The 15,291-nt window shown below is 32.8% G+C and overlaps 2 protein-coding genes across 2 annotated transcripts in view; one reads left to right on the top strand and one right to left on the bottom strand.

Annotated features, from left to right (window-relative positions):
• The window catches only part of LOC138700056 (alpha-2Da adrenergic receptor), a 687,508-nt gene that overhangs the window by 158,067 nt on the left and 514,150 nt on the right, over positions 1-15,291 (top strand). The gene's annotated exons all lie outside the window — the stretch shown is intronic.
• Positions 1-15,291, bottom strand: part of LOC138700054 (sodium channel protein Nach-like) — a 198,292-nt gene that overhangs the window by 29,539 nt on the left and 153,462 nt on the right. The window contains exons 8-9 of the mRNA XM_069826358.1: positions 8,188-8,241; positions 7,508-7,697 (exon numbers count right to left, since the gene is read on the bottom strand). Of these exons, the coding sequence (XP_069682459.1) occupies positions 7,508-7,697; positions 8,188-8,241 (244 nt within the window). The remainder of the gene's footprint in view (positions 1-7,507; positions 7,698-8,187; positions 8,242-15,291) is intronic.

Here is a 15,291-nt window from a genome sequence, read left to right as displayed (position 1 = left end):
GATCGGGTCAGAACCATGATACACCTGATATTAAAATTCTCGGAGAATTTGGATGAAATTCGGAGGGCCTAATTAGTCAAATTCACTCTCCTCACCACCACGCTGGAGACCCCTGGGATCTTTTAAGATGCGAAAGAGAGAGTGGTGTGCAGAAAGCAATGGGAAGCTATTTACCTTTACCAAGAAAAACTGCAAACATGACATGATTAAGGAAGAGACAAGTGAAGTGCTATGTGTAGTGTCTCATTGTATGGGGCAAAAACATGGATATTACGACGAAGTGAAGAGCAGGAAATGGAAATGTGGATATAGAGAAGTATGGAGCGTGTGAAATGGACAGAAAGAATAAGAAATGAAGATGTGTTGGAAAGAGTGGGTGAAGAAAGAATGATGCTGAAAATGATCAGGAAGAGGAAAGGAATTGGTTGGGGCACTGACTGAGAAGAAACTGCCTACTGAAGGATGTACTGGAAGAAATGGTGACGGGAGAAGAGTTAGAGCAGAAGAAATTAGATGATAGACGACATTGAGATATATGGATCATGTGCGGAGACAAAGAGGAAGGCAGAAAATAGGAAAGATTGGAGAAAGCTGGTTTGCAGTGAAATACCTGCCCTTGGGCAAAGCACTATGAATGAATGAAAGGAAATACTTTTCTTGATTGCTGTAATTTTATCCTAACATATTTTTATGAAACTTTGTATAGGAGTTACATATAGCATATATTTTTGTGTACAAACTCTGATTATGTTTGTGGAAGTGGAACTATTCCTTTGTAGAAGGTACATTTAGACAAAATTAATAATTTCACTCCAATATAACAGAATTTTATGAAACTTCGTACAGGAATTACAGGTAGAATATTATATGTATAGAAACTCTGATTACATTCGTGTACGAGAACTACCCCTTCATAAGATACATTTAGACAAAAAGCTTCTCTCCTATATAACGGATTTTTATGAAACTTTGTGCGATAATTGTAGACCGAAAATCAATTTTTGTCCATCTAGAATTGAAAAATTTCACTGTGAAGCCAAGTAAGGCCTGTATCCAATTAGATTTTACGACCAGAGTTAGATCTACGCCGTCGGCTCTCGTACGCTACTTGCAATGCTATGAATTCAGCTTCATTTAAGTTTGAGATCTTTTCCAGTTAAATCTTTACTTTGGTTCTGGTTTTGTTAGGCTGCCCGCTTCATGTGTCGAGTTTTATTTTTCCCCGTTACTAATACTAAATTGTTTGCGGCATTTTTCTTTTCAAGTTATTTTACAATAGTCCCAGAACTCTGCAGAGAGAAGCTCTTCGTATGAATTAAATATACTCGTACTTCCGTTGTGAATAGACTTGAACTGTTCCGTGATGAAATTTTATGAAACACAACAAAATAAACGTTTAGGTATCCTATAGCTTTGTCGTTCAGGGGAGTCTCAATTGAGTCTGATCCAGGCCAGATGTCAAATAATTAGAATTGTGTTTATTAAGTTTCTGTTGATTGTAGATGGGTCGTAACGTAGTGGACGGACGAACATTGTGCCGCAGTATGAATTTAGCGTTGCTTTGTTTCTGCCACAATTGATGTAACGCTTTCAAACCGCCAGCATTGCAATTACAGTGCTAACCTTAGCTTCCCGTCCTCCATTCAGACAGTTATTTTCCTGTCTTGTTTCAGCTATAACTTCATTTCTGACCACAATGTGTTCTGCATCTCTCTTTCTCACTTGCACACACTCTTATCTCTTTCTGGGTCCATTGTTATGTGCAGACAGAGAGAACTTCCGCACACCCAGTAGCGACAAAATTAACAGACATTATGCATGTAGGTAAAACCTAAATAAAATCGTTTGTATACATACCAGAACAGCACCTTTTCCTCTTATATCACGTCTAGGTCTGTTTAAATATTGAAATTGTAAGAGTTCAGTCTGATGATAATATCAAGTCAAGAATTAGCACTTTAAGAACTATTTGAATGTAGGATAAGATGTGATGTGATATGATGTATGATATGATATGATATGATATGATATGATATGATATGATATGATATGATATGATATGATATGATATGATATGATATATGATATGATATATGATATGATATGATATGATATGATATGATATATGATATGATATATGATATGATATATGATATGATATATGATATGATATGATATATGATATGATATGATATGATATGAAATGATATGATATGATATGATATGATATGATATGATATGATATGATATGATATGATATGATATGATATGATATGATATGATATGATATGATATGATATGATATGATAATACGATATATTATGATATATGATATATAATACATTTGTCAGCTAACTTTACAATTCATAGTTATGGTAGACATTTACATTTCTACTTTTCGATCCACCATCCCTCTAATATAATAATATATCCACTTGTCAGGTATTTCCTGATTACTTCCTCTTCTTATGTTTTAAATTAATTGCTATTTATCCATCCTTATCTATCGTTTTCAATTCTTTCTCACACCTGGACTATCCACATTCCATTTCTCGCCTTCCCTCTAAATATTGCATATTCCTTTCCTTAGTAATTTATTTATTTATTTATTTTATTTATTTATTTATTTATTTATTTATTTATTTATTTATTTATTTATTTATTTATTTATTTATTTATTTATTTATTTATTTATTTATTTATTTATTTATTTATTTATTTATTTATTTATTTATTTTATTCTATATTCTCATATCTACATACTTCTAATATTCTTTTCAGCTATTTTCTCATAAATTATTTGTCTACATTCTACATCTCCAATTTCTCTAGTTTACAACGCTTTGTCACTTATTATTTCTCTACTATTCTATACTTTATTTATTGACGTATTTATCTCTTTCTATTTACTCCTAAACTTCCTCTTTTATTTCCACTTTCCATATATTTATATCTAGAATATTTCAACAGTTATAGTATCCCTGATACTACTCCCAACCCACAACATTGTAAAACATTAAATATCTAATTCACTTAATTACATTTCCAATTTCTCTCTCTTCCACTTCTCAATTGTTCAGATATTATTTCACTTTAATTCTCTTTTATTCATTGCTTGTATGTCTATCTTACTACACTCTTAAACTAACTTCTTACACTTAGCACTTTCTTCTCTATTCTTATTCTATCACTTTTGCCACCCCTGACTTTCTTGCACTCACTTTTTAATATTCTTCTTCCTCGTTAATTCCATCCTCCTTACTATTCTGTCCTCCATTTCGCCATTTAATACCCTCTCAAAAGCCCTATCTATTCTGTCCTCACAATCAATAATATCTGGTAGTCGCTTCATACCTTCGCTCTGTCCTATCATGTCTTTTCTTGCATTTCTTCCGGTAGTCTTGTCTATGCTCCTAGCCTCAGACACTTCCAGCTGTTTCCCCAATCCTTCATCAGCAGTATTTTCTATATGCCTTACGTTTTGTTTTTCTCCTTGGTTTATTCTGATCAGCTGTTTTATTCTCGTAGTCGGCGTCAGGTACCAACTTTGTACATCTCCCGTGCATGTAGGATATATATTTTAGTAAATTCGTGTCTTTAAATAATACAAACTCTGTAGTAAAATAAGAAATTTTAGGTTTTTGTTTACTTAAAACGTGTTGTTCTGTTTTATACCCTATTGTTCTCTGTATGCAGTCTCATGATGTTGACATTTTAATTTTTGTGCTTAGGTATGATCATTGCTGCTTTCCTACGCCAGAGGCCCAGTTTCAAATTCCAACGGAAAAGATCTTAATGGGTTACATTCGTTCCTTGTTCTAGCATTTCTCAAATCTCCAATTCGAATAAAGTGATAGAAATAGATAAAGTTGCCCTGCAATTGCCATGTGACGGTGATGTTATGATTGGCGGAAGATGCAATTAGAAGAAATCATAGACTTGTTCGATCCATCTCTCACAACAACAATACACTTATTTCATCGTAATTTTTTATCTAGCTGTATATGGACCAATTTTAACTAATTTCTTGATAGGTTGGCTTATTAGTACATTATATGATTATTTTTCTATTTTCAAATAATATTTGTAACCATGACTCGTACCGTATCTGAACTGATCTTTATTTCACCGCTCATAGTATCCTAATAATGCTAAACTGATCAAGAAGAGAAAGGAAAATTGGCTGAGAAGCAACTGCCTACTGAAAGATGCAGTGGAAGGAATGACGAACGAAAGCAAAATTGAGGGCAAAGATAGATATCAAACGATAGACGACATTAAGATGTATGGACCGTATTCGGAGACTAAGAGGAAGGCAGAAAATAGGAAAGATTGGAGGATGTTGGGTTTGCAGTGAAATACCTGCTCATGGGCAGAAAATTATTATGAAAAGTAACCTAAACATTTTTAGAAAAGGCCTACAATTTAAAATTGAACTTATATAAATTACTAGTAATCAAATTTAGTTACCAGTAATGAATAAAATATTGATAGCACACGAGAGTAAAATTTTATGCGGCTGCGGAAATTATCACCCTCGGTTTCGCCTCGGGCGCTAAATTTTCTACTCGCGCATAAAATCTAGTTTTACTCTCTTTATAAACATGGATATTACGACGAAGTGCTAGAAGCATTTGAAATGTGGATGTGGAGTAGAATGGAAAGTGTGAAATGAACGGACAGAATAAGCAATGAAGCTGTGTCGAAAAGAGTAGGTGAAGAAAGAATGATGTTGAAACTGATCAGGAAGAGAAAAAAGAAATTGGCTGCACCACTGGCTGAGCAGAAACTGCTTACTGAAGGATGCACTGGAAGGAATGGTGAAGGGGAGAAGATTTCGGGGCACAATAACAGACAATATTGAGATATATGGATCATATGCGAAGAGTGAGAGAAAAGCAGAAAATGGGAAAGATTGGCGAAAGCTGGCTTTGCAGTGAAAGACCTGTCATTTGGAAGAACATTATGTATGTATGTATGTATGTATGTATGTATGTATGTATGTATGTATGTATGTATGTATGTATGTATGTATGTATGTATGTATGTATGTATGTATGTATGTATGTATGTATGTATGTATGTATGTATGTATGTATGTATGTATTCCTTTTTTTGAGCAGCATGTTCCATTACAAATGGAAAGTAATACTACATGCCTAGGTTTACCTTCAAGTACATAATCCATTTACATTATATATTATTATGTTGCCATTCTAGATTAAATATGGACTAGTGTAGTTCATCTACTATGTGTAACTGCCAAGATAATATTGGTACTTCTTAATCTAACTTATTTTCCTATTCCTAACCTATGAAGTACAAGAATCTATTTACATATTCTAGCATTAAAATATTTACAGTATTTACATATTTACTATCTCTTGATCAGCCTATTTTCAGATAAATTATACCCTCTAATATTGTAGCTTATTTACAGAATGTAAGTAACCTATTTTTGACCCTTATCACTTAATTCTGACTTTTAACCTATCTTCCCAAATAACTTATCCTTATATACTAGCCAGCCTACTGTAGTTGTTCAAAGTCTATACTATTTGCAAACTTTATAAAATATTTTACATAACTTTTCACTAATTTTGTCTTGTCCACAGGCCACTTTCCACCACATTTATGTATAGACTGGATTAGTGTTCTTCTTTCCTTGTATGTATGTATGTATGTATGTATGTATGTATGTATGTATGTATGTATGTATGTATGTATGTATGTATGTATGTATGTATGTATGTATGTATGTATGTATGTATGTATGTATGTATACACTATAAATCACTATTCTCATTATTATTAATAGTAATACACATTATTTAATTCTTAATTATAATTTTACCTTTCTTTTGTTTTCTTTAATTTACTGTCTTTACTAAGTTTATATGATTATGTCTTGTGACGAGAATATTGTACGAAATGGAAATATAAAAATTGAAAATTTATCTTTTGAAGAGGTGGAGAAGTTCAAATATCTGGGAGCAACAGTAACAAATATAAATGATACTCGGGAGGAAATTAAACACAGAATAAATATGGGAAATGCCTGTTATTATTCTGTTGAGAAGCTTTTATCATCCAGTCTGCTGTCAAAAAATCTGAAAGTTAGAATTTATAAAACAGTTATATTACCGGTTGTTCTTTATGGTTGTGAAACTTGGACTCTCACTTTGAGAGAGGAACAAAGGTTAAGGGTATTTGAGAATAAGGTGCTTAGGAAAATATCTGGGGATAAGATGGAGAAAGGAGAAAGTTACACAACACAGAACTGCACGCATTGTATTCTTCACCTGACATAATTAGGAACATTAAATCCAGACGTTTGAGATGGGCAGGGCATGTAGCACGTATGGGCGAATCCAGAAATGCATATAGAGTGTTAGTTAGGAGACCGGAGGGAAAAAGACCTTTAGGGAGGCCGAGACGTAGATGGGAAGATAATATAAAAATGGATTTGAGGGAGGTGGGATATGATGATAGAGAATGAATTAATCTTGCTCAGAATAGGGACCAATGGCGGGCTTACGTGAGGGCGGCAATGAACTTTCGGGTTCCTTAAATGCCAGTAAGTAAGTACTAAGTTAAAAAAAACTATTATAGAGTGGAATCATTTAATGAAGTAAATGATATAAAGCATTGAAAAGCATCAAATTAACCACTTCTTCTTCTTTTCCAAAACACAGATTATGAAATATGTTTAGTTCTGTATTCCGGAGTCCTTTGTGAGAAACTGTCAATTACCGAATGTTTCTATCATTAAAATATTACAAGTAAAATATCATTGATGTGTTAAATATTTTAAATTACTTATTACATAATGAAAAAGTTTATTTAAAAATTAAGGGTGCTATTCATAGACATTTCGCAGCACGCGCTACGAGCGTACTAAGCTAGCCCCGGCTATCCACTGTTTACTAGTATAGAATTCAAATCATATCCTATCGCTAACACTGGTTTATGAATACCAAAAACGCTGATCATCCACCGGAAGCCCGAACTAAATATGTCTAAGAATACGGCCCTAAAAGATTATCTCCGAATTGGTGAGAAGAACATTGAGATGTTCTTAATCATATCAACTCCATTACAATATTTAATAAAACCTAATAATTTTGATGTCATGTTTGGTACGTCTGCGTAATATTCGGGAGGTTCAAGGTTTGATCCCAAGGGATGATATCCTGACTTGGGTTTTACGCAGTCCCCGAAGTAACTCCTGGCATATGTCGAGACAGTGCCAGTTGCAAAGGATTACGAAGCACTTGCCATCCAATTTTATGTATAAACATTACTTATTACAGTCCGTACGTCATTAATCATTTTCCGAGACAAACCAAGCAACTCTCCGGTTAGCAGCGTAAGAAATGTCCGGAGACACTGCCCTCTGTTGGAAGAGAAAAAGAGGTAGATGTGGAGTAATTCTGAATTCTTGGAAACACATGAAATTAGATTTCAAAATGTTCTAATGGAGGAAGAAATTATTTTGCATACTTACAAAAGCTTCTGACTGTTGACTAGCATTAGATCATTTGTGTTAACGTCTCCGTCAGAAGTCTCCAAACGGTAGAAAATCTGGGAGCATCCCGGCAGACAGTTACATGGATTATGGTTTCTTGACGTTTTATCGGGGATGGCCTCATATTCTGAATTGTTATCAAATTCTTGACCCATTTCCAATATTACAGCTAGACATAACAAAACAATAATAGCTTTTAGACTTTCATGGTGAGAAGAACGTTGAGATGAGAGTTTTTTTTTGGGTATTCTACCATGTCCTGAGATTTGCATCTAAATTTTGGATCTACATACAGTTTTTATTATCAGGGCAGACAGATACGACTTAAGTCACCTACTCCGTTGGGGTAGCCAGGCATAAAGTCTCCAGTAGAGTCAGTCGGTGATTCCTTAGATCATGCCTATTTGCCCTGGTGATGGAACCTGTATGCAGTTCTGGAGCTTTGGAGGTATTAACTTTCATAACACGACGGAATACCCAAGAGTCTACTTCACAATAACAAAAGTTAATTGGTGCAAACAATTTACTCATTCTCAAAGTAAAGTATAATAAGAAAGGAATAAGATAGATTACATTTTATTACATACATAATGATTATCATATGATTTTAACATTGCTGCGTAGTATATAAAAATAAATAGTACAAATCAAATACTTACTTCTGTGTTCTTTCAAACAAGGAACGTCAGTCAGATTGCAAATCCTTTGTCCAGCTGTAAACAATGTTTCATTTTAAGTTATGTCTTAATTTTATCTATTTCATTAAATTCACTTAAGTTAGATTGAGTCAGTACATTATTCTCACCATCAATAAAGTCTTTCGGTTTAAATTCTAGTGTAAATAATATTTTAGTTTAAGTGATGTCTTAATTTTATTTATTTTATGAAATTTTCTTAAGTTAGATTGAGTCAGCACACTATTCTCACCAACGTTAGAACCTTTCGGTTTAAATTCTAGTGAAATAATGTATTATTTTAAGTAATGTATTAAGAGAATTTCATAAAATAAATTAAGTTAGATTGAGTCCGTACACTATTCTCACCATCAACAAAGCCCTTCGGTTTAAATTCTGATGTAAATAATGTTTTATTTTAAGTGATCTTGATATTTTATTTTATGAAATTAAATTAAATTAGATTGAGTCAGTACTCTATTCTCACCATCAATAAAGCATTTCGGTTCAAATTCTAGTGTAAATAATGTTTTATTTTGGGTGATCTTTATTGTACTTATTTTATGAAATTAAATTAAGTTAGATTGTGTTAGCACATCATTCTCACGATCAATAAAGCCTTTCGGTTTATATCCTAGTGCAATAATGTTTCATTTTAAGTGATGTCTTAATTTTACTTATTTTATGAAATTCCCTTAATTTAAATTGAGTCAGTACTCCATTCTCACCATCAATAAAGCCTTTCGATTTAAATTATAGTGCATTAATGTTTTATTTTAAGTGATGTCTTGATTATATTTATTTTATGAAATTAAAATTAAGTTAAATTGAGTCGGTACACTATTCTCACCATCAATAAAGCCTTTCAGTTTATTATTTTTTTTATCTTAGTTGGTTATTTAACGAGATTGGTGATAGCGAGATGAGGTCGAGGATTCGCTATAGATTACCTTGCATTCACATTACGGTTGGAGAAAACCTCGGAAAAAAACCAACCAGGTAATCAGTCCAAGCGGGGATCGAACCTGCGCCCGAACGCAACTTCAGACCGGCAGGCAAGCTCCTTAACCGACTGAGTCACGCCGGTGGCCTCTTTCGGTTTAAATGCTAGTGTAAATAATGTTTTATTTTAAGTGATGTCTTGATTTTATTTCTTTTATGAAATTCGCTTAACTCAGATTGTGTCAGTACACTATTCTCACAATCAATAAAATCTTTCGGTTTAAATTCTAATGTAAATAATGTATTATTTTAAGTGATGTCTTAATTTTATTTTATGAAATTCACTTAACTTAGATTGAGTCAGTACACTATTCTCATCATCAAGATTGGAATATGTTGGAGTTATTGGCTGTAATTACTATACTTGTGTCATCTGCAAATAAAAAGTAATGTATAAAATATTATCTCATCTATAAATCTCGCTTGCTTAGGCCTGGAAGGTATAGGCAGTGTTATAAATGAGTAATTACGTTTATTTACTTTTTTCTTTGTTTAACGTTCTTTACATCAGTAAATCATTTTAAGTCAATAGCTTAGAAATATGACATTTTCAGTTAACACAATATTGTTTTCTAGATTTAAGTAAGGTTTTGATAACATGATTCATATCTGAGTAAAGATGTTATTACAATCGTAATATGAACTTTCAGATTTTAGGATTCATTATACGTCGTCATTATGCAAAATCATATCCGTGTGGTACAGACATTTGGGGTTATTGCTTGAATTTTATGACTGTGAAAGGTATTTCGAAATTCCCATTAAATCTTACCTCAATCTCTCTCCCGGAATATGACGTCCTTATTTCTTGCCTCTCCCTACGAACTCTATCCCAGTGCTTGTTCGTATTTTACGGCGAATCCTTAGAGACTTTCTAGATGGTTCGTTATTTCATCCAGTGGAACAAATATATCGGCAGGAATTGTCTTCTTTCGGTATTATGGGTGTTTCAGAACATAGAGAGGTATGAAGGAAGATTAACAGTGTAAAGGGAAAAAGTAGAACTTAAATTTCCTTTCAATAATTCTCATTTTAATTATGGACACTCCTCCACAAATTTAATGAAACTAATAAAATAAAAATTGCTATTTGTTAAGTAACAGGTCGTTGCAGAAAAAAATGTTGCAGTGAAGCTCACATTTCGGAAAGGTCATGAACTTGGGTTCCAATCCTGCTGAAAGGATGATTATTTTTATAAACATTGACATTGTGATGTTCTGTTTTGTATAGGTAGAAGCCTCACATCGTGCCCGTATGTGCGTGTATAGTATACGTATAAGTTAATATTGCTTAAAATGACATAAAATGACAGTCTACGTCACCTTGATTAAGATCTACACATTTTAAAACATTTTTATCACTTAAGAATGTAGTTATAATGAAAGCTTCCAGGTGTTCATTTTAACACCTGAAAAGTTGTTATTGTAATTAAATTTTTAAGTAAAACCAATCTCTGATAATATCTTCCAAAAGAAAGACAAGAGCTAGGGAGAAAGAGAGAAACAAAGAGAGAGGGAAGAAATAAGGTGAAAGAAAAACAATAAGAAGCACATGAGAAAGGAAAAAGTAAGAGAGAAAAAAAAAGGAAAGGATGAGATTTACAACGAAATCACATTATAGCATCAGTTAACTTTTGATTAGTTTCGAAGTTTCCTTACTCGGTCGAAGTTATAACGTTTAACGATATAGATCTTTCATTCATATAGTTGTTGTAGAGCGTCATGTCAACTGATGCCCATAGGCGCAAGCGCGCTCTTTAGAGCTCAGAGAGCCTGAGCGCTTTGCAACAGAAAGGAAAGAGACAGACGAAAGAGAGAGTATATATGCCGTTTGGTCGATCTATGTACAGGGATAATAATGGGAAGAGAACTAATTAAAACTGTATCCATTCAATTTTTAGATATATCTGAGAAGTACAGGTACATCATTTTATTTTTACTTCAATTTTTATTGCACCTGAGTTTTTAATATACTTCACTCCCACCCCTTCTACTAATGAAGTTCCAACTGTCCTCCACACAGAACGAAGGCCGCATATTATAGTAAACAGTACTGAGTTAGTGAGTATAATACGTTCCGGAAATATGTTCGCGTTTTCCAGTGACGAAAAAGCTTTCAAAATTGAATCCTATTTTCGCACAGGTACTGTCGACCGTTTGCCTTCCACGCATCCTGATTTCCCCCACCTGCTTCTGCTCACCCATCTGTAAAGACTAGTGGCTGGGCTGTCTTAACTCTTTTCTGAAAACATTAATTCTGTTAGGAATTGGACGTCTACATAATATTTTACAACTGTTTAATATAACTTAAATAAAAGGGCCTCTTTAAATAATTAACTGTCACGTGTTTTCCCCCCTTTCTACGACCCTGCGATAAAACCAATTGGACGGACAGTAGATAGCATGTCTGAGTAATTTTATCTATGAGGGTCGGGCAGAAGTGAAGATTGAATTTACAGTATATAAGGTACTCTTTTATAGAGTAGGTACAGAATTATTTCAACATGAGTTACTAGTACGAAGGACGAAACTGGTAATTGGAATTAGGTGCAATAGTCTATAGTGTGATAATATGCACAAAAGACTGAAGCCTGTATCGAAATGAACGGTCACTATTTTCAAAAATGTGTTTAAATATCCATATTATGATTATTTTTCAATTTAACTTCATTCTCTATATTGTACGCTAATGTGCTAAAGACAGTATAATATACACTGCGTAATGAATACGTCCGAATGGATAGCTCATTTCGTGAGTAAAAACACTTATTGTTAATAATGTACTGTATTTTGATTAAACAAAAACCTAATGAAAATGATCAAACTCAAAATTGCGATATTTCCTAGTTTACGTAAATGGATGAACTACTTTTCTTCCCTCTATATGAACTAGTTTTCTTCCCTCCTATATCTACCTAATAAAGTGATTTGTTTGTATTTTACGCCAGTATCATCGAACTCCAGTCCGGTTCTCAGCCGTTAATCCAAAGGTATATTCAGGTTAATATTAAAAATGTTAGTAAAAATAAAATGATTTCCCTGTATAAGTGCATTATAAGAATGTAAGTTTTAATTTTAATCTCAATTTTCACAAGTTTGCTTTTTATTCAAAAGGAATATTTTCTCAACTTCTTTTAAAAGAGAAATTGAAGTTTTCAGATATCTTTATTTAGTAGCCTTACAGGTACTGAAACAATGTTTTCGTAAATCTAATATATCGTAAATACGCATTACTGAAGATAGTATATTGAAACTTTTGAAAATATTCGCATGGAAAAGTTTGTAAGAAAATGAATTAACAAAGCAACTACTGTTGCAGCATAAACAAAATATATGTGTCAGTGTGTTGTAAAAACGTCAGCTCTATAGCTTCAGCAGAATTCAAGAAAATAATTTAATATTCTGATGATAGGAAGTTGCGCACCAATATCAACTTAAAAGCATAATGCGATAAGAATTTTATTATGTAATATTAGTCAGGGTTACAGTTACAACATATACGTAGGTAACTGTGCTTCGTAGTATAATATTGTTTGACCTGTTTATTGATAACGTTTATAAGGCTAAAGATACCATCAATATCAATTCTAACTTATTATATCATACTTAGTCTCTTTCTTTGGGATATAACTTTCTTTATAAATGATGTTTCATTCACTTAGTACAGTATAGTTGTACTATTATGGAATTTATGTGAATATTCCTTCTTAACTCTTTATTATGTTACTATCGTTTAAAACACAACTGCAATATTAAGAAATTAGTGTTAGTACTTTTGTTTTACAGACAATATAATTATATAATATCGAACAGAAAGAAGCCATATAAAAATAACGACATAAATTTCACGTTCCGTTTGAGATTTGTACACCACTGTTTTCGTAATTCAACAGGCTGCTTTTTCATATATGTACATAATCCTTCCTCCTTCCATACCTAGCGCTTGATGCCCGCGCACGAGTTCAAGGTGAGAAAAATGTGTTTGCTTTGACATCACTGTTGTAGAGTGTGATACGATATCATGAGAATAGCATCGCAATGAGTATATTATTATCCATTTATCTCCTCGAAATCTTGAGAAACTATCGCAGGTGTAGTATCTAAATATTTAGAAATGATTAAAGAAAATTCATAGAAAAGTCTCTGAGGTGAGCTTCACATCGAATTTAGAAGATGTTCTTAGAGCCGTTTAATAAAATTTCTGCCTATTACCTAGCGCGTATCTATTAATAAGAAATTACACGACCTGTTAATTTGCAGGCTACATCAAACACGGTGATTTAGAGTTAGAGACAGCCTTTGTAACTTCTTACAGCCTTAGAATCTAGCGAATATGTGATGTGTACTAGCTATATAGTTGAACAAAGGAAACTGGTATGTACGAAAGTGCCGTGCGATGACGTCTGCATTTCAAGTAAAGTTGAGATATGAAAGTTTATGAATATCTAATGTAGGAGAGGCCCCTTAACAGCTGAGGAATAGCACGCTTTAATACGCTCGTCAAATACATTTATCTCGCACTTACATTTCCACTATGTGACTGTATCACCATGCGAATTGTAGCCAGAATAATTCATAATTTATATAAAATGTTCTTGGTATTTAACACTTACTAATACCAGGCAAAAGTTACAACTTTTTTAGCTAAAGATTTAGGGCCGATTTCATCAAATTTATTTAATTTTAATTGTTAGTCTTTTTAATTGACACTTAAAGGGACAATGTATTTCACAATCACAAATTGGGCTTCAAGCTCTCGTTAAACTACATTTCAGTTAATTGGTCAACATTTGGCCATTTAAATAATTAATCCTGATTTAACGACAATAATTTTCATCATAGCGAGAGGAATGATGGACTTGATATTTGAAAATGATTATTTCTCACCAAGACGGACGAGGATAATTTCTGAAAGAGAAGATTATTTTAATACAATGGACGAAACGATTTGCAAATGCGGTTTAGGCTAAGTAAGACATAAGCATTGTATATTTTGAATAGTAGAGAAGGTGATTTAGAATTTCTAATTTATAGTTGAGTACTTCATAGTATTATTTACTTAAATGATGCATTTATTTAGAAACGTTTAATCAATCTTCGGTTGCCTAAAATACGGCAACTAAAGTAATATGAATAACAAATTTATCATATGAGTCTGATATTACATTTGAAGGCATTGAAATAGCCCAAATCCATGAAGTCTTTCCATTTTTATTGTTACATGATATTTCCTTGCATCTGCTTTCATACAGTATTATCCCGTTTTGGGTTCAATATTGCTGAAGACATTGTGATGAGGTTTTCTTGCATTGAAATCTCTTTCTACTTATTTCCAATCTTTCTCCTTTTCTTCTAAAGTCTACACATACGTATTTTTGGTTTTCGATGATTTCAGTATGTTTTGAGGTTACCTCTGTTTCTGATGACATTTTATTATAGTAATATAACAGATTAACTCACTTTACAAGTCAGTGCCTACATTGACTGGACATATGATCTTCGAAATTACGATTTTAGTATGATTCAAATTGGGAATTAAATTATTTCACTTTATTTTAAATGTGAATTAGTTTGGTAAAATGTAAACAAATGAAATATGATTTAACTTCCTTATGTAAGTTAAATTATAGCCAGTTAATTTTGGATTAGTAACATTTTGGCGAAATCGGCCATAATACCTAAGTGGGAGATGGAATATTTTGCTAGGCAACTAAAACTACTACATAAGACGCAGCTTCTCTAGCTAAGTTACGTGTCGCAACTTTGTTGTCTAGAGGCCGTATCACTTATAGGTATCAAAATCTCCATCCTGATATGAGTTGAAGATGAAATCCATGGAATCTCCTTGGATTGAGAAAAAGTAATCTGTAATTGACAGGGACTGAAATTTAAATTGAAGTCTGCTGTATTTCAAATGCTTACCACCCATTGTTTCTAAGATTTGTCAAGTGTTCCTTCACTTATTAATTCACATGAATAACTATTCAATGTTTACGTAAATATATGCTATCTTCTTTATATAGGTCTAAATTATTATTTTCTTATAACGTATGCACTGAAAACACTATTGCAATTGAGTTTTACATTG

Source organism: Periplaneta americana, chromosome 5 (genome assembly GCF_040183065.1).
Source record: "Periplaneta americana isolate PAMFEO1 chromosome 5, P.americana_PAMFEO1_priV1, whole genome shotgun sequence".
Classification (NCBI taxonomy): Eukaryota; Metazoa; Arthropoda; class Insecta; order Blattodea; family Blattidae; genus Periplaneta; species Periplaneta americana.
Note: the sequence above shows the minus strand (reverse complement) of the source record. Positions and strands in the feature narration are given on the sequence as shown.